We start from the raw sequence: 22,471 nt of genomic DNA, 5'->3' as shown, positions 1-22,471 counted from the left end.
ATGATGCTTTTATTGCTAGAAGGATATGTCTGTGCTGTAAATTTTCTTTATTAGTGGGGATGGCGTGTGTCTGGGGATAATGCAATAGTAAGGCAAGTATGTCATCTCTCTCCGTTGAATGTTGGGTAATACACAGTGGTGTGCATAGCAGCCCAGTTTTTCTCAGCATCCTCCACTTTGTGCCCTGGGACTTTTATCAGTTCCTGTGGTTGCTCATCTCTACAACTGCCACTCAGTGTCATATGTATGACAATACACTGAAGAGCACAGCTTTTTTTGTTTGTTTGTTTTCTTTCGTTTTCTGAAAGGCAACTGAAAACAGCTGATGTGTGTGTTTTAGCACAAGAGCATAGCATGGCACAGAATAGGATAGAGTAGGAATGAATATGAGGCAGCTGTGATCCTATAGTTTGGAGACAGAGAAATATAAATGCTGTTGTAAAAAGAGTTTGGAATTTGCATGGAATTACAGTGTGGTGGATGAAATGGATGTCCAGAAGGGTTAATGCAGTAATCATGAGTATCATCAGAATGGATCAGCTGCCCTAGCAGAGGGAAACAAAGTAGGATTTGTTCAGCAAAACAAGGGCTAAAAGGGGTTGCAGTTCTGCTCTGAAAATCTGTGGAGGAAAGAGGGAGCCTCAAGTCTCTAAGACTTATAAAAATGAGGGATGATGATAATGTGCTGCTAGAACTAATAGGATGAAAAACTTGGACAGCATAGGATGGAATTGTTTGGCCTGTGAGGACTTACCTGTAACATTGAGATGAGGCTCAAGGAACCTCCTGATTTTGGATCTCAAGATCAATATGATTCCTCATCCAGGGACAATGAACAGTTTACCATTGGTTTTTAAGAAAAACAGGTAGTCAGTTGCTGACTGTTTCATACAAATACAATAACATGAGAAAAAATTATAATTTCCTTCTCAGGTCCAGGAATAGTAAGAATTGGAGCAGGAATCAACGGCAGCAGTAGGTACACAGGGTTAATGCAGGATGTAAGGCTTTATGAGCGTAAGTTGACACGAGCAGAGATCTATGAACTTCATGCAACTCCTGCAAAAAGTGATGTCCACCCTGTCTCTGGGTATTTGGAGTATTGGCAAGGAGAGACCAATAAATCATTCATCGTGTCTGCAAAGGATGACAAAGAGGAAGAAGGAGAAGAATTATTCATACTAAAGCTCATTTCTGTGCGTGGTGGAGCTCGAATTTCACAAGAAAACACCACAGCAAGATTAAGAATACAGAAAAGTGATAATGCTAATGGTTTATTTGGCTTCACTGGAGCATGTATCCCTGAGGTAAGGTGGTCATAATGGAAATTGTAGGTGATATTTCAGGCACAGAAAGCTAAATGGCAGGACCAAGTGACCTGAACAAACCCTAGATTTTGCAGTGTTTGCTTTTGTGGTTAAGCAAAGTTTTCCTAGGATTTGGAGATGCATATGTTCTGTTAATACAACCTCAGTTCCACTGGGATTTACTATATAATTTTAAAAAACTAAAGAAAAAAATGGTTAAGAAAATTTAGTTTACTATATAAACTGAAGACTAAGGCTTAATTTTTTTTTTCTAGAAAAATATTTTACCTTCACTTCTGTTACATTTGAGTTACCAGTTAAAATGTAAGATTTAATTCTCTGGTTTTTTTTTGAGAATGGATTATTGCAAAGATTTTTATTTTAGTTTTCTGTGTCACATGATGTGTTTGAGATAATTTTACTAGAGATCATGCAATGACAAAGTGTTATGGATTTTTCCACCTTCATTTGCTGTCATAAACTAAGTTATAATTTGCATATGTTTGATGTCAGTTGGTTGATTTAGTAGTGGTTTTTTTTGTTGTTTTAGTTTTAACAGATGAAATCTTTTTTCAGTGGTATCCATTCTATATGCAGAGTGTAAACTTGCTACTTTTTGAGGAGGCTTGAAATAAACATAAATCATTCTTTACTTCTTTAATCAATTATAAGGGGGAATAACATGATAGCTATCTCTACTGGTATTGGATTATTTTGTGGAAAAAAAAATTTAATATAGTTTTCATTTGGGAACTCTTATGAGCTTTAATTACATTCTTTTTTAATCAAAGTGCTTATGATGTTTTTAAAATAACTGTCTTGCCTGAGTGATACTAGTTTTCAGTTTGGTTCAGTTTGCTTATTGTGTGCCTACCATATGCTATGATAATAGATTCCTTCAGGTTCAAGTACCTCTGATACGCTGTGATGCCACAGATCATCAGCCAACCATGAAGAAAAAAAATAATTATATGGCACGGTAATTGTTTTGCACCTATCATATGTCCATTTCACCAGGGAAGTATTAGAGCTCTTAGTGGTGATGCAGGAACACAGCATTTTTTTACCAGTAGTTTAACTGTGCATATCTGTCTACTAGGCAGCTGAAGTCACACACAGTATCTATGCTTTCTTACAAAGCAGCCCTGAAATTTATCTAATGCATAAGATAGCTTTAACCTTTCCAATAACTTTCAGATAAAATTATTTTCTATGTTAATTTTATGAACGTTATTTTCTAAAATAGAAGGTCAGTACCAATTAAAGCTTCATTCCAGAGACGTGAAGTTGTCGCTGCAGAAGTCATGTTATCTGTGAAGATACAGAATTGTAAGGAGGACAGTAGAAGAGAAAAATCTGTTTTTCTGAATGATGATGGTATAGTTTATTTCTATCCATAGTGTGTCTGGTTAGAGAAAGTGCTGATCCAAATCTTTCTTTAAATTATTGCTAAGGAAAATTACAATATTGACGTTATTATAAAGCAATAGTTTCATTTGCTTTCGACAGGTACATTTCAAGCATATTGATTCTGTCTCTGACGCATAGTTTTAGGAAAGGGGTTGTGTCCAGGACGAACTGCAGTGTATTGTTATTTGTTACCTTAATAGTCCTCAGGGAGGCATCAGACTTTTGCAGATTCCACTAGGATTGTTCTGATTGGCATCAAGGTCAGTTTCAGCTTCCTAACACTCCAAAAGAGCTGAAAGTAACATGACAGCAATTTTTTACTTGAACATTTGTCTGGCATTAAATATTTTCGTGTTATTTAATGAAATTGCCTTGATTTACTTTGACAGTAATAAACGTTCCAAATTTTTGCTTTCTTCCAGACTGCTGATGAAGGTTCCACTATATCCTGTGTTGTGGAGCGTACAAGGGGAGCCCTAGACTATGTGTATATAAAGTACATTATCTCACAGGTTGATTCCACTGGCATTAATTACTCTGTTACCGATTTTTCTAATAGCAGTGGCACTATCACATTCGTTCCTTGGCAGAGATCAGAGGTAAACCCTACCTTCCTATTAACAATTCATCCTGTCCTTTACAAACCTCCTGGAAAATACCTTCTGAGGGTGCTTGGCTGGTTTGCATACTAGAGAGTGTTTACTTCACATGGCTTTTCTTCTTCTTATTTTTTATTTTGTTATTTTATGTTGTTATTTTTTTGTTATATATATATTTTCTTTCTTTCTTTTTTTCCATCCCTGACAACAAGAAAGTGTTATTTGTAGCTCTGTGTATATGTCAGTTCAAAAGTCACCATGTGTGCATGTACATATTAGATATATGTACATATACATAAAAAATATTAACTGTATTTATGTGTATGTGTACATATACTTTAAAAAGTGTAGATAGTCCATGTACTTTCGAAATTGGAAAATGATCAGGTTTGATCTGAGTGTTGTAACTCAAATTTATGTCCACAACAATTAAATAGGCAATAGTAAGATTCATTGCTGTTCTTGCACTCAAGGCTATCCAGGTTCTGTCTCCTTTTAAATTCAAAATCAGAAACAGGAGATTAAAGGTGTTCTTGTAACAATAGCTGTTTTTGAGTCTCCCTGAAATGATTACTGTCTGCTTTAATCTATTCCTCTGCATAAAGTGTGCGAGCAACTGGAACATAAGGAAATTATTCAATATTCTGGCCTTAGAGACACCTGAAATTGGTAATCAGAATTGCATCTCTGAGTTGGGGGAGAGAAAGAGAAATGATACATAAGGGAAGCTTTAGCTGCTTCTGAGAAAGCTTTCTAAAAGTCTTACGAAATTCCTTATCTGAATTAGTTTAAAAAAAAAAGAAAAAGAAAAAAGAAATACCAGGATACCAGGATACACTGAAGAGTAGGAATTCAAAGCTACAGAGGCCCACAATTAAAAAATTATGTGGGCAGACTGGAGGTCCAAAAGAGGGCCAGAAAGATGATCAAAGAGCTGGAGAACCTGTCCTCTAAGGAAAGACTCAAGGGGTTAGATCTTTTCACCCTTTAGAAGGGGACTTTGATCCCATTATTACAGTACCTAAAGGGCAGCTCCAGAGTTGACAGAGGCTCTCTCTTCTCAAGAAACCACAGGAGAAGACAGAGGGCAAAGAGTACAAAGATAGAGTGGGAGAGGTTTTGTCTTGAAATTTTTTACAACTACTAGAACGACTTCCTTAGGGACAGGGTCGGGTTGTCCCGACCTCAGCATCTGGGCCAGGGCAATCCCAAGCACAAACACAGGCTGGGCAGAGAAAGCACTGAGAGCACCCCTTGGGGGGGGAAGGACCTGGGCGTGGTGGTTGATGAGAAGCTCGACATGAGCCGGCAATGTGTGCTTGCAGCCCAGAAAGCCACCCGTACCCTGGGCTGCACCAACAGCAGCGTGGGCAGCAGGGCGAGGGAGGGGGCGAAGGAGGAAATTCTTCCCTCAGAGGGCGGTGAGGCCCAGGCCCAGGCTGCCCAGAGGAGCTGCGGCTGCCCCATCCCTGGCAGAGCCCAAGGCCAGGCTGGATGGGGCTGAGGGCAGCCTGGGCTGGGGGGAGGTGTCCCTGCCCATGGCAGGGGGTGGCGCTGGGTGGGCTTTAAGGTCCCTTCCAGCCCAAACCAATGTATGGTTCTATGGTAGAATTCCCATCACCAGGGGTGCTTAAGATGCAGTTGAACATGGTGCTGGATTATTTCATCTATTTTTTTTTTTTCCATGAAACATTGAACTTCATCTTTTGATGTCCCATCCAACGTGGGCTGTCCTATGATTAAAATTCTGTGGTAATAAACAGCGTGTGCTAGAAATAGAAATAAAAATAATCTGTTTCAATGAATTCAATCCTGATGTACAGCACAGAATTGTTAAATTTATTTGAAGAAGTGGTGCGGGACCACAGTACTGTAGAAACAACATACACTTTCTATTATTGTTTGTATAATAAGGATGAATTGTGAGTAGAAAATACCATCCTCAGTTTCACTTATATCAGGCTGCAGAAGTCAATGTGGACTCAAATTCGCTGAAGTCATTTGCAGGGATCCCAGTGACTTCACTAGAACTGTGAATCTGGATAATGTGATGACTGGCAAAAGCGTGTGGTATCTGAAAATAGTTCATTCATGTTATAATAGTTTGTTCATTCAGCTTTATTTCTCTGTGAAATGATATCACTGCATTTCATACAATCATATATAGCAGAAATTTCCAAAGCTTTTCTAGCATGGCAACATAGACGAGGCCCACATTACTCTATCTAGTGGCAGAAAATGGCTGATGTAGGCTCTTGCTACACAGCTTACTGGTCCAATTTACTGCATACATACAGAGGAGCTAATGTGCATGGCTCTAAGAAACGGGCTGGTAGCAAGCTGCTCTTCAGGTGGGATATCCAGGTGGGACTTTCAACTGACATTTGTAATCTACTCATTACCATGCCTCTAAATATGATCAGCTACTTAAATGTTTTCTATATGTTTGTCCGACCATATCGAAACATAAAGAAAGATGGAATTTTCTGAAGTGAATGTGTTAGCGTGTTTAGAGCAAGGTTATGTTAGTAAATCGTATGATCTGCAGGTCAAAGTGTCAGGTGGTATAATAAGCTCAATTTATTTGCTCTCTAAATTGGATTAATCACTGTAATGTCTCTTCATAAGCATAATTTCAAAAAGATTTTAAAATTTATCAGATATTTCATGTTCAGTACATGGAAATTAAACTCTGCTTTTGTGAAGATATACAAAACCAACCAAACAAGTATTTATTATCACTTATTTATGTAGTTTGAAACAATTCAGAAAATATGCCTTCCATTTCCAGTAGCTTGGAAGCATTGTTTTTGGAAAGCATATTCTAGACATAAAATGTTATCTTAGAAATTAGTTGAATTTATGTGGAGAGCAAAAATAGTGTCCTTTGCTTTCAGAACTATACAGCAGATACAGCTGACTGACTAATCAAAGAATGTTGCATGGTTTGATTTCTCCATGATTTGGTCCTTCTCTAGGTGTTAAATTTGCATGTTATTGATGATGACATTCCGGAGTTAAATGAATATTTCCGTGTGACATTAGTCTCTGCAGTGTCTGGAGATGGGAAACTAGGTTCAACTCCTACCAGTGGAGCAAGTATAGATCCAGAAAAGGAAACTACTGATATCAGCATCAAAGCCAGTGACCACCCATACGGTAACAATGATGGGAATTATACAGCTTTGTTTCAGATTATTGTGTAGTTCTTTCCAGTCAGATGAAAACTTTGCTTGGTTGTAATAGTTGAGGAAGCAATCTCATATATTCCACTTTATCTAACTTGAATTAATTCATTGTTTATATACATGAATGAATACTGAATTAGTTTTCTTTTATAATTTTACAAAAAGGCCTCAAATCTTCCCTGCCCAAACAAGCAATGATTCTCTTGTGAGGGCAAATAAAGGCTCTGCATGTAGTTGATCCTGTCCAGGTTTTTCATCAAATGAGAATTCCTGACAATGAGAGTCATTTCTCCATATGTCTTGTACCAGTAAATACGCAAAACCGTGGCCTGTGAGGCTCTTTTGGGAAGAGAAGGTTTTATTATTGTGCTGTGCCTTTTATCAAGACTGACAAGAATATCAGTGAGAGAGGGTAAGGCACACAGCACATCTCTGGAAATAGTGTGATTGAGGCTTAAGGGTATACTGGTATATGTGGTTTTTAATTTCAGAACCATCACAAGATATGTTATCAATCACTTTATTTAAATTGTTTATCATCTTTAAAATTTGTTATGAAAAGCCATGTAAGTAGTAATTCTTGTCTTCCAGGTCTGCTCCAGTTCTCTGTGGGGCCACCTCCTCAGCCAGGTGATAAAATGATTCTTCCAGCCTCTTCTGTGCCCCATATTACTATTAAAGAAGAAGCTGGACACGTCAGATTACTGGTAGTTCGTGCACAAGGCCTTCTTGGAACAGTTCTGGTGGAATACAGAACAGTGCCAGTCACAGCTTTCAGTCCCAAAGATTATCAGGTATGGCAACTGCCAAGGTGGTATAATTGTTTTGGAATTAATTAGAGTTATTTATCGTGGAGATAGCTTTCAGTTTGACTGCTCTAGCCCAGCTATGATTCTTTCACAGAAAGACTACTTTACAAGGTGATGTGGCAAATGGATATGTAATATTCACTTAAAAATATACATCATGTGACTTCTCCATTCTTTTCTCTGCAGTAAGTTGCATTGTCTAGGAAAAGCCTCTGGTTTTGAACTTTTTTTTTTTTTCTTAACAGAGTTTTCAGTGTAGCAATTTGTGAGTTTTGCTGTTGTTACAGACCATATTATTCAAGTGCATGTACAGGTTAACATTATGCTTGTACATACTGGGATTTGTATATGCCTAGCAAAATAACCTGCATGTATCTGCACTTGCTTGTCCAACTGATCATTTGTGCAGAAAAATAAGAAAAATGTACATGAATGCAGATGCTCACCAGTATGTCAACTTAGATGTCTTCTTCTTTTTTTTTTTCTTTTGTAAAACAGATTTTTCAGATTTTTTTTTAAAGCTTAAGTGAGGAAAAGTAGATGTTTTGAAAAAGACAAAATGAAGGTTCTGTTTCTTTTTTTTATATGGATGAAAACATTAGACTTGAACAAAAATATGAAGAGCTCTTATATTGCAGGCTGTTGTGGGTACACTGGAATTTCAGCCAGGAGAAAGATACAAGTACATTACTGTTAACATCACTGATAATACTATTCCTGAATTAGAAAAAACGTTTAAAGTGGAGCTGTTGAACCCAGAGGGAGGAGGTAAGGCACATATATCAGTCCCTTAGTTGTATTTTCATGACCTCTACTCGTTCATAAAAATCTTGTCTTTCTTGGCTTTATTTTCTATGTTATTTCTGAAAACAAACAAAAAGCACCTCTACATCCCCACCCCCATACAGCTGTCTTTTTTCGTAGGGAAGAACTGTTCCTCAGTTCTTTTCTTAATCCTTGGTGGAAACAACCAGATCCCATAGCAAGTATATTATTACCATGTATTAGGGAAAGTGTATCACTGCCATCTGTTAGGTCATCTAAAGGCAATTGCTGCTTTTCACTTTGTATAACTTCATGGTTGGTAATGAGAACTAAAATAATGCAAAAATATATTAGCAATATGTTGCATTTCAAAAATATGGAATATTTATAAAATATTTAAGGCTAAACAGTCAAAGTGTTGTGTTTTTGTTTGTTTGTTTTGGTTTTGTTTTGTTTTGTTTTGTTTTTTCTTCCACATGAGTGAAATCAGAAGAACTGCAATACATAGGTCAAATGGATTATAGCAGTAATAGGCTGTGGATGTTGAGGGCCATAGGGAGTTTGCTGAGCTGTAGCTGCAGAGGTAGCTCGTAGATAACTGTCTGTAAGAACAAGACAAACACTTGAAAGAATTATTGGTTTGAAGGGCTAGTCTGAAGGGACGGCAAAGCATAGTGGTGCTGCCACATAAACCCCTGAATACCTTACAGATTTTTTTTTCCATTTGAGAAAAATTTTAACGGAGATTGTAAAGCTTGTTGGAGGGAAAAGTAATTAGAAACACTGACAGCCATAAATTGATTTTTTTTTTTTAAACTGATGTTATTTTTTTAAACAATTCAGAAATTGCAAGTGTGGTCCCTTCTGGGAGGATGTATCAGATTTCCTTGAATTAATCCAGCTCTCTGCTATGATTGTATGTGTCTATGGTGCAACATGGTCTCAGTGATTCTTTTGGTAAAGTCTTGAGACTTTTCACGTATTTTGTCTTTTTGGTTGAATAGTTGTTTTGTTAAAAGGAGTCAAACTTTTCTCTTTCAAATTGTTGTGACAGAAAATTTACAACTAACTTTAGTAATCCAGTAACTATATAGCCTTTTTAAAATGAGCCTTCTTTTTGGCCTTTCCAACACAAACACAAAGCTTATGAAGTCCCCATTAGTTAAGTTTTCTGCAGATTTTCCCAACATTTTCACTTTGTGAGAAAATATTAGAATAAGGAGCTTGAGGGACTTTATCGTCTCCCCTACCTTTTTTTTTTTTTTTTTTTTCAATTTAGATTCCTCCATGACAAGCCTCAGTTAGGAGTGAGAAAGGGGAAATACAAAATGGGGACACAAAGAGGGAAAGAGAGGAAAGATGAACTATGTGTATGTGTTTTCTTTCATTCTGACTTCCCATTGCTATTTCCAATGTCATAAATTAAGTAAGAGGTGGCATATGTAAATATTTCAGTCTTTATTAGAACTCCTGTACACTTTCAGAAGCAAAGTTGATACCTTCCTAGAGTGCTTCCCTCTTTTTTTCCTGTTGTCCAGAATAGTTTAAATTTCTCTTTGCTTGCGCTCTGATTTATAAATGTATATATGTGTATATATCTGTATGTCTGTCATCTTAAAGTTGCTGAGCTCTTTAGAAATGATGGCAGTGGTAGTGGTGATGGGAACATGGATTTCTTCCTTCCAACTGTCCATCAGCATGGTAAGCATTTTGGATTAATCTTTATTTCTTTATGCTAACTGTAATATCCCTCATGAACTACACTACTGACACAGTTTATCATAGTGTTATTTTGCTTGTGGTTTGAGATATATCATAGAGTCCTGTCAAAACATTCTTTCCCATTTTAAAAAAGGCTTAATTTCAACAACAGTCAATACTAACCGTAATACAGAAAATAACAGCTTCTCTATCTTCAAAGCTGTATTTTTATAGAACACAATGTAGTTATTCCAGAAGTAGTTAGAAAAATTAGCTTTGTTTGGAAATTTTGTAAAATTTTCTGGAGAGCAAAGAGGAGAGAAACTTTTTAAATTTAAGGTAATTTAAAAATTACCTGACTGTGTGTTTTGATACTTTCTTTTGCCACTTGCTTTATGCTTTGATCTCTGCATCTCAAAAATACTCTTAATAAAAAGTGGTGTTAGCTCTTTTTTTTCTAAAAGAATGCTTTGATTATTTTTCATTTTTGAAGTCTATTTTTGTCACAACATACAGAAAACAAAGATAATTTAATCTTGAGAAAATTAAAAACATACAATATGCAGAAATAAGATGAAAACAAAAGCACCTACTATGAGGGAAACGCTAATGATGGCGGATTTTGAATTAAACCCTAGAGACCTGAAAATATTGTGTTAGCACCCATTATCGAAATCAAATAATTTATTCCACAGTGACAGCCTGATTTTCTGTTTTATTTGAAAATACAAAGGAGTTCAGTTTGAACCTGAGAGTAAGTCTGTGGTTTAACCACTTTTTGGAACTTCCTGGGAAGTGTTGTTTCCTCTTCTGTGTTTCCAGATTTTTTTTAAAATGCCAGGCTCTTTCTCTTTCTAAGCAGCAAGTTATCTCACACAAGATGATCATTATAGTAGTAGAATTTCCTGGACTAGCTTTTTCTTTGTTCCAGCTTCAGTTAAAATAGTACCTGCTTTTGTCCTGTCTGCACTGCTTACACTGTGTTTTACCACGTAACTCTCCCCTACCCTAAATTCTAGTTCATTTTCCTTAATTAGACAAGTAATTTTATTTTTGATCCTCTCTTAAAATATTTGCATTTTATATGTTGCTTTGGAGTGTTGTTCCATAGAAGGGCTGCCAGGACTGCATTATTGAAAGTGAGTTCCTTATCCATGTGGATAATTATTCCACATTTAAAACAAAAAAAAAACACACCACAAAATGCAAAACAGCAGAAATATTCCAGTTATGCTTTTCTGTGTGCTTTTTGTAACAAACTTCCTTAGCTTTTAAGAAAAGATGGTATAAAAAAATAACTCATTTTGGCACTTGCACTTACAGCCAGCTTGGGAATTGCATCCCACATCGTTGTGACTATTGAGGCTTCTGATGATGCTCATGGCGTCTTTGAGTTCAGTACTGAGTCACTCTCGGTAAATGGAACTGAGCCTGAAGATGGAGATAGCAATATTATGTTGCAGGTTAGAAAGTTTTGGGTCTCATATTGCTATGCAATCCTCTTTTATGTCTATTTTACAGAGCATTCTGCAATATTTTTATAATAGGTCTACAGCATTTTAACTTAACTTTATCATGTACATTTGTCTTGACATTTTATACTTCACTTTCTAAAGTGTATCTTTCAGCTTAAAACTAAAATGTTTTATATAAGTTTAAATTTACTTCTACTTGTTTACATTTGAGGTATGAATATTTTAAAGTAAGTGCTGATGACACAACAAATACAGCAAAGCTAAGATGATAAAGATTACACTGTTTTTAAAATTAGTTTATTTTTAACTCATCATGTCAATGACTTTGCACTGTATATAATGGAGGGGCTGGATTGTGTGCAGCTTGCAGTTGGCAATGACATGCTTAAGATCCTCCGGGTAAGGATTAAGGGACATGGAAATAAGTTATAACAATAAGATGAAGTTGTTGTGGGAGTCTGCTATAGACCACCCAGCCAGGAGGACAACATTGCCAAATTATTCTATAATGAACTAAGGGATATCTCTAGGTCATCTGCCCTTGTCCCTGTGGGTGACTTCAACTTCCCAGATGTTAGCTGGGAATACCATACAGCCAATACAAACAGGTACTGGAAATTCCTGAGGCACGTTAACAATAACTTGTTGGTACAGTTACTCTGGAAGCTGACTAAGAAAGGTGCCCTCCAGATTTGTTGCTTGTAAACAGTGAGGGTCTTGTGGGTGAAGTGGTGATTGGAGGCTGTCCTGGCCATAGTGACCATGAGATGGCTGAGTTTAAAATCTTTGGTAATAGGAGGAAAACTGCCAGCAAAAGTTCAGCCCTAGCTATGGAGACAGCAGACTTCAGACTACTCAGTGAACTAGTTTGTGAGGTCCCCTTGGAACCTGCTTTTGAAGGTATTGGAGTCCATCAGTGCTGGTTAGTTAAGTAACACCTCTTAAGAGCACAGGAACAGGCAATTCCAAAGAGTCAGAAGTTGAGCAAGCTGGGCAGAAGGCCAGCTTGGCTGAGCAGGGATCTTATTCTAGAATTTAGGCGAAAAAGGAAAATCTGTGGGCATTGGAAGCAAGGTCAGTTGAACAAGGACTACAGAGGTGATGTTCACTCAGAGTTGAAGCTGGCCAGTACTGTGGGGACAACAAAAAGTGCTTTTTTTAAAGTATGCTAACAGCAAAAGGAGGAGCAGAGAAAACATTGATCCATTACTTGTTGAGGTTGGTAACCTCACAAATAAGTACGCCAATAAAGCAGAGGTTAATGCCTTCTTTGCCTCTGTCTTTAACACCAATGATGGGCTCGGGGACACCCAAAGCTCTGAATTTCAGGACTGTGATGATGATAAACTCCCAGCCAACTTTGAACTTGTGCAGGATTTGCCGCTCCAGCTGGATGCATATAAGTCTATGGGGTCCAGTGGGATTAATCCCAAAGTACAGAAAGAGCTGGCTGATGTCATTGCAAGACCTCTCTCAATAATTTTTCAATAGTCTTGGAGTCTGGAGAGGTCACAGTTGACTGGAATTAAGTTAAACGAGGAAGTGCTGGATTCTGCACCTGGCAAGGGGCAATGCTGGCTGTACGGACAGGCCTGGGGACAAGAGGCTGAAGAGCAGCCCCATGGAAAGGGATCTGGGGGTTTTGCTTGACAGCAAGAGAAATATGAACCAGCAGTGTGCCTTAGCAGCCAAAATGGTCAACTGTGTTCTGGAGCATAAGGCACAGCAATGCTGGATGGTCAAGGGAAGGGATTGTCCTGCTCTGCTCTGTGCTGGTGAAGCCTCACCTCTAGCACTGTGTGTGCTACAATATATGAAGGACATAAACTATTAGAGAGCATCCAAAGGAGGGCTACTATGGTGGTGAAGGGTCTAGAGGGCAAGAAGTATGAGGAGCGGCTGAGGTCCCTGGGTTTGTTCAGCCCAGAGCAGAGCAGGCCGAGGGCAGGCCTCATGGCGGCCTGCAGCTCCCTCACGAGGGGAGCGGAGGGGCAGGCGCTGAGCTCTGCTCTCTGGGGACAGCGACAGGACCCGAGGGAACGGCATGGGGCTGGGACAGGGGAGGGTCAGGCTGGGGGTTAGGGAAAGGTTCTGCACCCAGAGGTGGTCGGGCACTGGGACAGGCTCCCCAGGGACATGGTCACAGCACTGAGCTGCCAGAGTTCAAGAAGCATTTGGACTACTCTGTCAGACATGCGATTTGATTTTGGGTGGTCCTGTGTGGAGTCAGGTGTTGGACCTGATAATCCCTGTGGATCTTTTGTAACTCAGGATATTCTGTGATTCTGTGACTTTGCTGTATGCCATTTTACACTTTTATGTTCTTCTTTCTTATAGTACAAAGAAATACATAAATCTTTGTGTTTTCCACTTAGGTTGTGAGAACTCATGGGGCCCTGTCTGAGGTGACTCTGTATTGGGTCATAGTCTGTGATCTTACAGAAGACCTGGTCTCTGCATATGGGAATGTAACATTTGATGTTGGCCAAGTGAGAGCAAATATTACCATACAAGTTTCTCCTGACAACGTGCCTGAACTGGATCAGGTGTTTTCAGTTTTGATCATCAATGTGTCCAGTGGTCGTCTTGGAAATCACACTAATGCAACATTAACAGTTTTAGCTAATGATGATCCATATGGACTGTTCATCTTTTCTGAGAGAAACAGACCAATAAAAGTTGAGGAAGAAACAAAAAATATCTCCCTGACAATAGTAAGGCTTGGTGGTCTTCTTGGTACAGTAGTGGTTACATACAGAACTTTAGGTGATGATGAAAAGTCACCCTTTCTTCCACCTGATGTTGTTAGAGCAATACAAGGAGAAGATTATATACCCATTACTGGTTATGTGATCTTCGCAGCCAATGAAAGCGAAGCCACAATATCTTTGCCTATTTTGGATGATTATGATCCTGAGAGGTCAGAATCTGTTTTTGTGGAGCTAAACAATACTGTTTTGATCGACAAAGTACAGGATCGGCCAAGTAAGTGTCTTTCATATGTAAACCAAAAGCTTAAATATGTAGGCTAATATTTATATTTAATAGGATAAAATGCAGCAATTGAAATTACAGTAAAATTTTACCTCTGCCTAACTCTGTATAGTTAAGAATCCTGTAAGTTATATGTCAGAGTATCTCACATTAAGTATGAAGATTCTGTGTGTCAGCATATATTTCCTTTACCACAAAATTTTGTCAGGGGTGGACATTTCTTTCTCCCTTCTGCATCTGCTTTATCCCAGGTGTTTTAGGCCAACTGTATTACTGTATTGGTTTTGTGTGCTAATACCTGCTCACCTGTTGTTTCTGTAAAGCACAATGATAGGAAATAAGCTAGTTGCACTTACTGAAAGCGAAAAAAGCCTTTTAAACATTAAGTGGTGTAGAATTGCAGCTTCATGCTGGCTTTTTAGCGTAGAGGATGTTTGCCCGATCAGATAAATTCAGGTCATTACAGCCTTATTTATGCTTAAGAGCTTCTTGGCATGCCTAATTTCCCTTCCCTCTCCCCCATGACTCTCCCACATTAATCTTGATTTTTAAGGGAAACACTACAAAAAATTCTACTGGGAAACTGAAAGGTTACTTATAGTTCATCATTGCTAGTGTAAAATTCTATTGTCCTATGGACAAATAAGTAAGTAATTTTGCTAGTACCTCACCTCTTCAAAGAACTGGTGTTTTGTATGCTCCACAGCAGGGTAGAATAATAAGTTAGTAAGAATGTGGATTTTCTGACATAATATAATTCAAACATCAAAAATATGCTTGTGCAGTTTGTAGTTATATTTTGTCCAAATCTAAAATGAAAATTTTATTGAAAGCTAGTAGTGGCCATCCACTAAACTCAGGTGTATGTATATGAACAGTATAGCCATATATAGGAGGCATTTCAGGCTTGCTCTAAGAGGTTTTTTTTATATTTCAGTTGTAAATTCTCCTCGTCTTGGATCAGTGGGTGAGACTATAGCTCATGTAATTATCAATGCCAATGATGATGCTTTTGGAACACTTCAGCTTTCAGCTTCAGCTGTGCGAGTTGCTGAAAATTATGTTGGACCAATCATTAACGTGACCAGAACTGGGGGAATTTTTGCAGATGTTTCTGTGAAATTCAAAGCTATGCCAATAACTGCAACAGCTGGTAAGAAATCAAAATAGCAGAAATACACATTCTGTGTTAAACCAGAAAGAGCATACTGTATGCTTCGAGTAACCAAAGCAAGCAAGTGTGTATTGAATGCAGTCTAGTAAAACAAGTAGAAAAAATACCAAAGTGTGAGATACTTACTGAGTGTACTTAGGAGACAGGAATTCAGGTCCTATAGAAGAGACCTTACATCAAATTTAAAAAAACTCAGAGATATCATCACTGAAGAATCTAGCAAGAAAACTAAGGAAAGGAATTGGCTGTTTGTTTCCCTGGTGGCCACTCACTTTCTCAAAAAAATAAAATAAAATAAAAAATCCTGTAGTAGTATATATAGCTAGTACTTAGTCCTTTGTACATATTTCAACCTACCATACATGGCTTATTTGAGTTTCTTGGAGGGAAATTGAGAGCTGGTGACTCCTCTGTGAAACAGACAAATGTTAAGCACAATTCAAGAAGACTTTTACTTTGCAAATGAAAGGTAAAGCTCTCAGGTGATCCCTGAAAAGCTCCACGAGGGAAGGAGTGACCTTATGTCCTTTAGTAAAATCTCCTTTGAAAAAGGTACTTCTGTTTCATTTTATCTCTTGGAAAGCCAGACAACTATCAGAAATCAAATATAGAAATGTCACAGTTGTGTGATCTTCTCAATGGAAGATAATAATGGACCTTTTGTAATTGCTTCTTGGACTGACAGTGTAAACTCTGTTTTGGCCAAGATGAGATTTATTTTCATCCATCCAGATATCTAAAAGGCACTAGGAAATAAACAATTGTATTTTCTGGGTATGAAGATAAAGAAAAAAAAAACACAAAAAAGCACACCAACATATGAACACAAGGGAATGCAAAAAGAACAGATAAATATTAGTGCTGATAAACATTAGTGATGTTTCATAATGAACCAGAATGCCTTAATATTCTTCTGTGTTTTGATTGTTTTGTTATTTTTTCATGTACAAATCTAGGTGAGGACTACAGTGTAGCCTCATCAGATGTTGTCTTACTAGAAGGAGAAACAAGTAAAGCTGTGCCAATTTATATAATTAATGATATCAATCCTGAAGTTGAGGAGTCCTTTTATGTTCAGCTGCTGAATCAAACGACAGGAGGAGCCTTGCTTGGATCTTTGACGAGGGCAGTCATAACCATTGAGGCTTCTGATGACCCGTTTGGATCCTTTGGTAAATGAGTCTTATTTGCATATTTTCTCTTGTCCAGTAGCAATCTGCTGATTTGTGGGTGAGTTATTACTGGGCAATGGAATAAAAATTTTCAGAATACAAAAAGGGAAGTCTGGATGAACACAGTAAAGGACAAAATAAGATAAACTAAATTAAAACGTGTAAGTAAGGGCAAATGGTGCCCTTATATAGCGAAATTGAAGCATTCAGTCAACTTATATATCAAGATTTTGTGAGACGAAGGTGGATTTTGGAGTCTCCTAATGGGGATGGATTTTAATTTAATTTGTATTTTTTTATCTATTCTAAATGTTGCATTTCTGCAATAGCTTGAAGCTTAAGTTTACATGCCAAAACCTGTTTAGATAGTGCAGTGTCATTGTTTTACAAAATAATCAGGCAAAGCAGGTTTAAATATCTGGGGAAATTGGAAAGTACAAATATGACTTAAATTGCATTCTTGTATGTTCTGGTTGTTAGTTATTGTAGTTTTTCTTCTTTCTATCATTATCAGTAAAATGGATTGTGGACACTTTCCAAAAATAGTTTCATTACACAGGTTTTGAGAAAAAAATGGTAATTTCAAAAATTTAATGACATTTTAGAAATTTATCTTTTCTATTTATTTTTTCTATTTCAGTATTTCTGGTGTATGTTTTCCAGCCATTTTATTTGACTTACTCTTTCTCCCTTTAGTACCCTACTTTATTTCAGTTATTCCATTTTATCAGCAAAATGTAAAGGAAATTGACAAAAGTAAATAATTCCACATGGATAATTCATTAACTTCATTCTTAACAACTAAAGATTTTATACAAGAAAGACTTATATTTGAAACAATTTAGATGGAATATGTTGACACATTTTTTCCATACGTGACATAAAAAATGATAAAAATTTTCCTCACTGGGAAAAATTACCTTCTGACCGTCTTCTAAAAACTTAGATCATGGCTAGCCTTGAACAATGGATACGTTGGAATAAACTCTTGGGTGGGGGCTGAATTTTCATGCCAATTTTATTTGCAGATAAAATGATACTGAAAGTTCAATTTGAAGTTTAAACCTGATTAACATTTTTTTAATTGTGCAAATGAATGCAATCAAGTGAAATAAAATATATAATTCAGTAACTAGGATGGTGTTTTTATTTTAAATATTACTGTTAATGAAATACACCTCTTTGTGCTGCACTTCAGTGTTCCAGATGACCGAATTTACTGTGGAGGAGCCTGAATCTGGATCAGTACCCATAAATCTGCCAGTAATCCGCAATGCTGGGACACTTGGTAACGTTACTGTTGAGTGGGTTGCTACCATTGGTGGACACCCTGCTGATGAGGACTTGCAGGTTGCCTCAGGCAATATTACTTTTGCCCCTGGGGAAGCCTTTCAGATGCTACTATTGGAAATCCTGGCTGATGATGTTCCAGAAATAGAAGAAGTAAGTCAAGCACTTACATCTTCCTTGAAGATGGTATTAATTTTGACTTGTTCTAGAAATATGTATGATGGAAAACAAGAAATGTTCCGGCAGGAAGGTGCTATAATTTCATGTTATACTTTGCTTGTAATTATTGTTAGAAAAACCACAAATTGTCTAGCTGCATTACTTCTTTTTCTTTTCTTCTCTTTGAGATTGTCCGTGTAGAATTAACTCAGGCCTCCAATGGTGGTGCTATTGGGTTAGATGGCGTGGCAAGTATTATAATACCTGCCAATGATAATCCTTATGGCACAGTTTTCTTTCATCAATCCTTATATCGAGTTCAGGAGCCACTAGAAAGAAATTTGCTGGCAAACATAACAGTCAGGCGAAGGTTTGTATAATGTTTGCTTTATTTGTAATTACTATTTATTCTTCACTTTTGTTTTCACTATAATGTCAAATTTCATGCTCCTCTCATAAAAATATGTGCATCAATTCTTTGATCTGCCATCTCAATGTATTTTCATTTCAAACACATTGTTTTTGAAGTAGATGTCTGTGTATTACATAAATTACTTAAACGTAGTATACATTGAAATGCACAATGTAAACTCAGCGTACACAGTGTACTATTCATTTTGTCCGTTTAATCATCAAATCATTTAAACCTGCATGGTAGCCTGTTCCTGTGATTTGAACAGGAGGACAAAATGGCCAGCCCTTACAGGATGAAAATAAGAGAAGGAAAACAGGTTTTATGCATGTGATCCTAGAGGAAGGATGATAAGTCTGGGTGTCACCGGCTTTTTCTTCCTTGCAAGTAAGGAGAGCTGCCAAGTCCTGAAGAAGACTAAGTTAACTCCTAGAACCAAATGTTTACAAATATGCATTCTTAACAGACTACTACCTAAGCTATAAATAATCAAACTTGCTATCCACAAAAAAATAAGATAACTCAGTTATTCTGGTACTAGTTTCAAAGGGAATGCATTTTGATGTGTTATTTGGAATTTTTCAGCAATTCAGAAAGGGTCAGTTGATTTTGTTCACTTCTATTATTAACCCAGAAACATGTAGAATATTAGACATCCTTTGTCAACTAACAGAACTTTATTTTATTATAATGTCTTTTAGTGAGGGAAGATTTGGTCAGCTGCAGATTTTCTACAGCACTTCTGAGACTGACGTTGTAGCTCTTGCTGTGGAGCAAGGTCAGGATATCCTGGCCTACTACGAGCCTCCTGTACAAGGAATTCCTGACAAACCATCCAAGACCAGAGTGAATGTGTCAGCAGCAAGTGACCCTGTGTATTCCTGTGCAGCTCAGTGCCTAAAAGAACAAGCATGTTCAGCCTTTACATTTTCCAGTGCCTCAGGGATTCCTCTCTGCCTTTGGCTGACGTCAGATATCAGCCCATTAACTAACAACACTTCAGGGTTCCGGACCTACAAGAAAAACGTTACCAGTGCATTCGCCCTCTTCAGCACACAAGCCATCGCTGGCAGTGATTATGAACCTGTTACAAGACAGTGGGCCATAATGCAGGAAGGGGAAGAGTTTGCAAATCTAACAGTTACCATACTGCCTGACAGCCTGCCAGAACTGGATGAGAGATTCACTATAACCCTTTTGAAAGCAGAACTGATGAACGTCTCAGCCAGCTCAAAAAACCAACCAACCATAGGACAGCCAAATACCTCCACAGTTATCATAATGATGAATGGAGACGCATTTGGAGTGTTTAAGATCTACAGTGTAAGTCCCAATGCAACAGAGAAAGGTCTGTATGTTGAAGTAGAGGAACGTCCTCAGACCAACGTGCAGCTAATGATACACAGAACAGAAGGCAGCCTGGGACAAGTGACAGTGGAATGGCGTGTCATTGGTGGGACTGCTACTCCAAACTTGGATTTTATAGGTGTCGGTGAGACTCTGGTGTTTGCTGAAGGTGAGACAAGCTCTCGTTTTGGCTTCTGTTTTGTAAAACTAAGAAAAAGAAAAAAGAACGTGACAAGTACACGATACTGTGGATGTTTTGACAACTGATATCTTCTTCTTAGGCTAAATTTTCCTGAATGCTAAGGATACACGTGCAAAAGAGTATGGTTGTTCATTAGCATGTAGCATTATCTTGCAGAACACACACAGTGGTAGCAAAGCACAATGAAATATCTAAGCACAATAAATACCTAAGGGTTTTTATTAAAGAAATATTGCAGTATAAATATTGCACTATAAAGATTTCCTTTACCACATAAGTAAGGATTAATAAAGTCGAAGATAGTTGTTACAGCAAGGATAATGGAAATGAGAATCAGGCCTAAGTGGTCTTTTGTTAGCCCTCGGTCACTACAGTACTAATTTTTCATGACATCTCTTTAAATTCTGAGATCATATTGTAACATAACAAAACATATTTAAACGTAACATAACAGAACATATTTAAAAGAATTGCAAACAGGACAAACAAGTCCCTCTCAGACATTACTTAAGTACCATGCAGCATGCTGTATTTTATGCTGTATTTTATTTTTTCAAAGTCTGAGTTAATCGAACTGATATTTTGAAAGCAATTTCCAGGTGCGTAGTAAAGATTCTAGTGTGCTAGCTTGATAAATCATCTGAATAGTAAGGCATGGCTGCTGGCAATGATTGTGAGGCTGACATGTAATTACATTACCAGTTACAAGTTTAGTAAAAACTGATTTTGAAGTATTTTGAAAGACAATCTAGCAGGAAATACATATGTATTCTGTAAATTGATATTCTAATGATCATAAAACACAGCTGGGTTATGCACACGCACTGAACAACAGGATTGTGTTGTAAATTTTAATGGATATATAGCGACTAGAGATTAACGGTGTTTGCTGCTTACATTATTATTCTTTGATAGTCCCAAAGGCAAGGAACTAACAAAATGTCATCCCATTTCAATGCATTCCCTGGCTCAGTAAATGTACTCATATTGAATGTACACCCTTGTGTAAATGGTTCATCGGAGAGCTTAGCACCTGGCAATTTATTTTTTTTTCAAGAATGATATTCCCCTTTTCTAAGTTAAATTTTAAAGTCATAGAATTTGTAATGAAAATAAAGAATTCTAGGCACTCCGAAATAATTCCTATATAATTAATTTCTACATAGTATATTTAATGATGTGATCGTTTTATTGGCTTAATGTGACTGATCAATAGTAATTAGATAAAATTTCATAATGACATTCACTGACTTCCAGAAAGGTAAATAAGTTTGTTTCATGCAATTTTAATATATTTTATGTATTTAATTATTTTCAAAATGAGATGATTGAGTCTTTTTACAAGGTGGTTTCCAAGTGGACACACGGTTGTATACGTTCTTCTCCTTGTAGGTGAAACAAAGAAGATGGTCACGCTGCCCATTATAGATGATCCAGAGCCAGAGGATGATGAAAGTATTGAAATCAGCCTGGTCCATACTGAAGGAGGGAGTCGAATTTTGCCCAGTTTTGACACTGTCACAGTGATTATTCTGGCAAGTGACAATGTGGCAGGAATTATAAGCTTCCATACAGCCTCAAGATCTGTTATTGGTTGTGAAGGTGTGTTCTTTGTGTTGACCACGCTCAAATTTTAATGCCAGTTTCCATCTTTGTGCTTTCAGTTGATAATGACTCACAATGATTGTGTTTCACTGTTCAGAGAACACCAGCAAGAAGTGAATATCCACATACCTGACATGTACTTTGAACTCTTGCAAGCATTCATAGAATCACAGAATGCTTAAGGTTGGAAGGGGCCTCTGGAGGTCATCTGGTCCTTTCCCCCTCAAGCAGGGCCACCTAGAGCAGGTTGCTCAGGACCATGTCCAGGCTTTTGAGTATCTCCAAGGAGGGAGACCCCACAATCTCTCTGGGCAACCTGTGCCAGTGCTCCCACACAGCACAAAAGTGCTGTCTGATATTCAGAGGGAACCTCTTGTGCTCCAGTTTGTGCCCGCTGCCTCTTGTCCTGTCCCTGGGCACCACTGACACGAGCCTGGCTCTGTCCTGTTCCACCCTCCCTTCAGGTATTGAAGGACACTGATGAGATCCCCCTGAGCCTCCCCTTCTCCAGGCTGAGCAGTCTCAGCTCTCACAGCCTCTCTTCCCTTCCCTTGATCACCTCGGTGTCCCTCTGTTGGAGTCTTCCCAGTACGTTTAGGTCTGTCTTGCACTGGGGAGCCCAGAGCTGGACCCAGTGCTCCAGGTGCAGCCTCACCAGTGCAGAGTAGAGGGGAAGGATAGCTCTCTCAGCCTGCTAGGGATACTTGGCCTAATTCAGCCCAGAATGCCATCAGCCTTCTTAGTAACAAGGCATGTTGCTGGCTCCTGCCCAGTGCAGTGTCCAGCAGGACCCCAAGCCCTTTCTGTCAAGCTGCTCTCCATCAGGGTGCACGCCCTGGTGCCTGGGGCTGCTCCCCGCCAG

General features: G+C 38.0%; 1 protein-coding gene across 1 annotated transcript in view; it reads left to right on the top strand.

The window, feature by feature from the left end:
• The window catches only part of LOC125180597 (adhesion G-protein coupled receptor V1), a 248,473-nt gene that overhangs the window by 134,145 nt on the left and 91,857 nt on the right, over positions 1 to 22,471 (top strand). Inside the window, 14 exon segments of the mRNA XM_066985287.1 lie at positions 934 to 1,307; positions 3,140 to 3,316; positions 6,295 to 6,475; positions 7,096 to 7,298; positions 7,952 to 8,081; positions 9,699 to 9,779; positions 11,103 to 11,242; positions 13,630 to 14,239; positions 15,186 to 15,401; positions 16,379 to 16,594; positions 17,793 to 18,037; positions 18,232 to 18,413; positions 19,157 to 19,971; positions 21,397 to 21,606. Coding sequence (XP_066841388.1) covers positions 934 to 1,307; positions 3,140 to 3,316; positions 6,295 to 6,475; positions 7,096 to 7,298; positions 7,952 to 8,081; positions 9,699 to 9,779; positions 11,103 to 11,242; positions 13,630 to 14,239; positions 15,186 to 15,401; positions 16,379 to 16,594; positions 17,793 to 18,037; positions 18,232 to 18,413; positions 19,157 to 19,971; positions 21,397 to 21,606 — 3,780 coding nt within the window.

The sequence above is a fragment of the Anser cygnoides genome, chromosome 31 (genome assembly GCF_040182565.1).
Source record: "Anser cygnoides isolate HZ-2024a breed goose chromosome 31, Taihu_goose_T2T_genome, whole genome shotgun sequence".
Lineage (NCBI taxonomy): Eukaryota > Metazoa > Chordata > Aves > Anseriformes > Anatidae > Anser > Anser cygnoides.
Note: the sequence above shows the minus strand (reverse complement) of the source record. Positions and strands in the feature narration are given on the sequence as shown.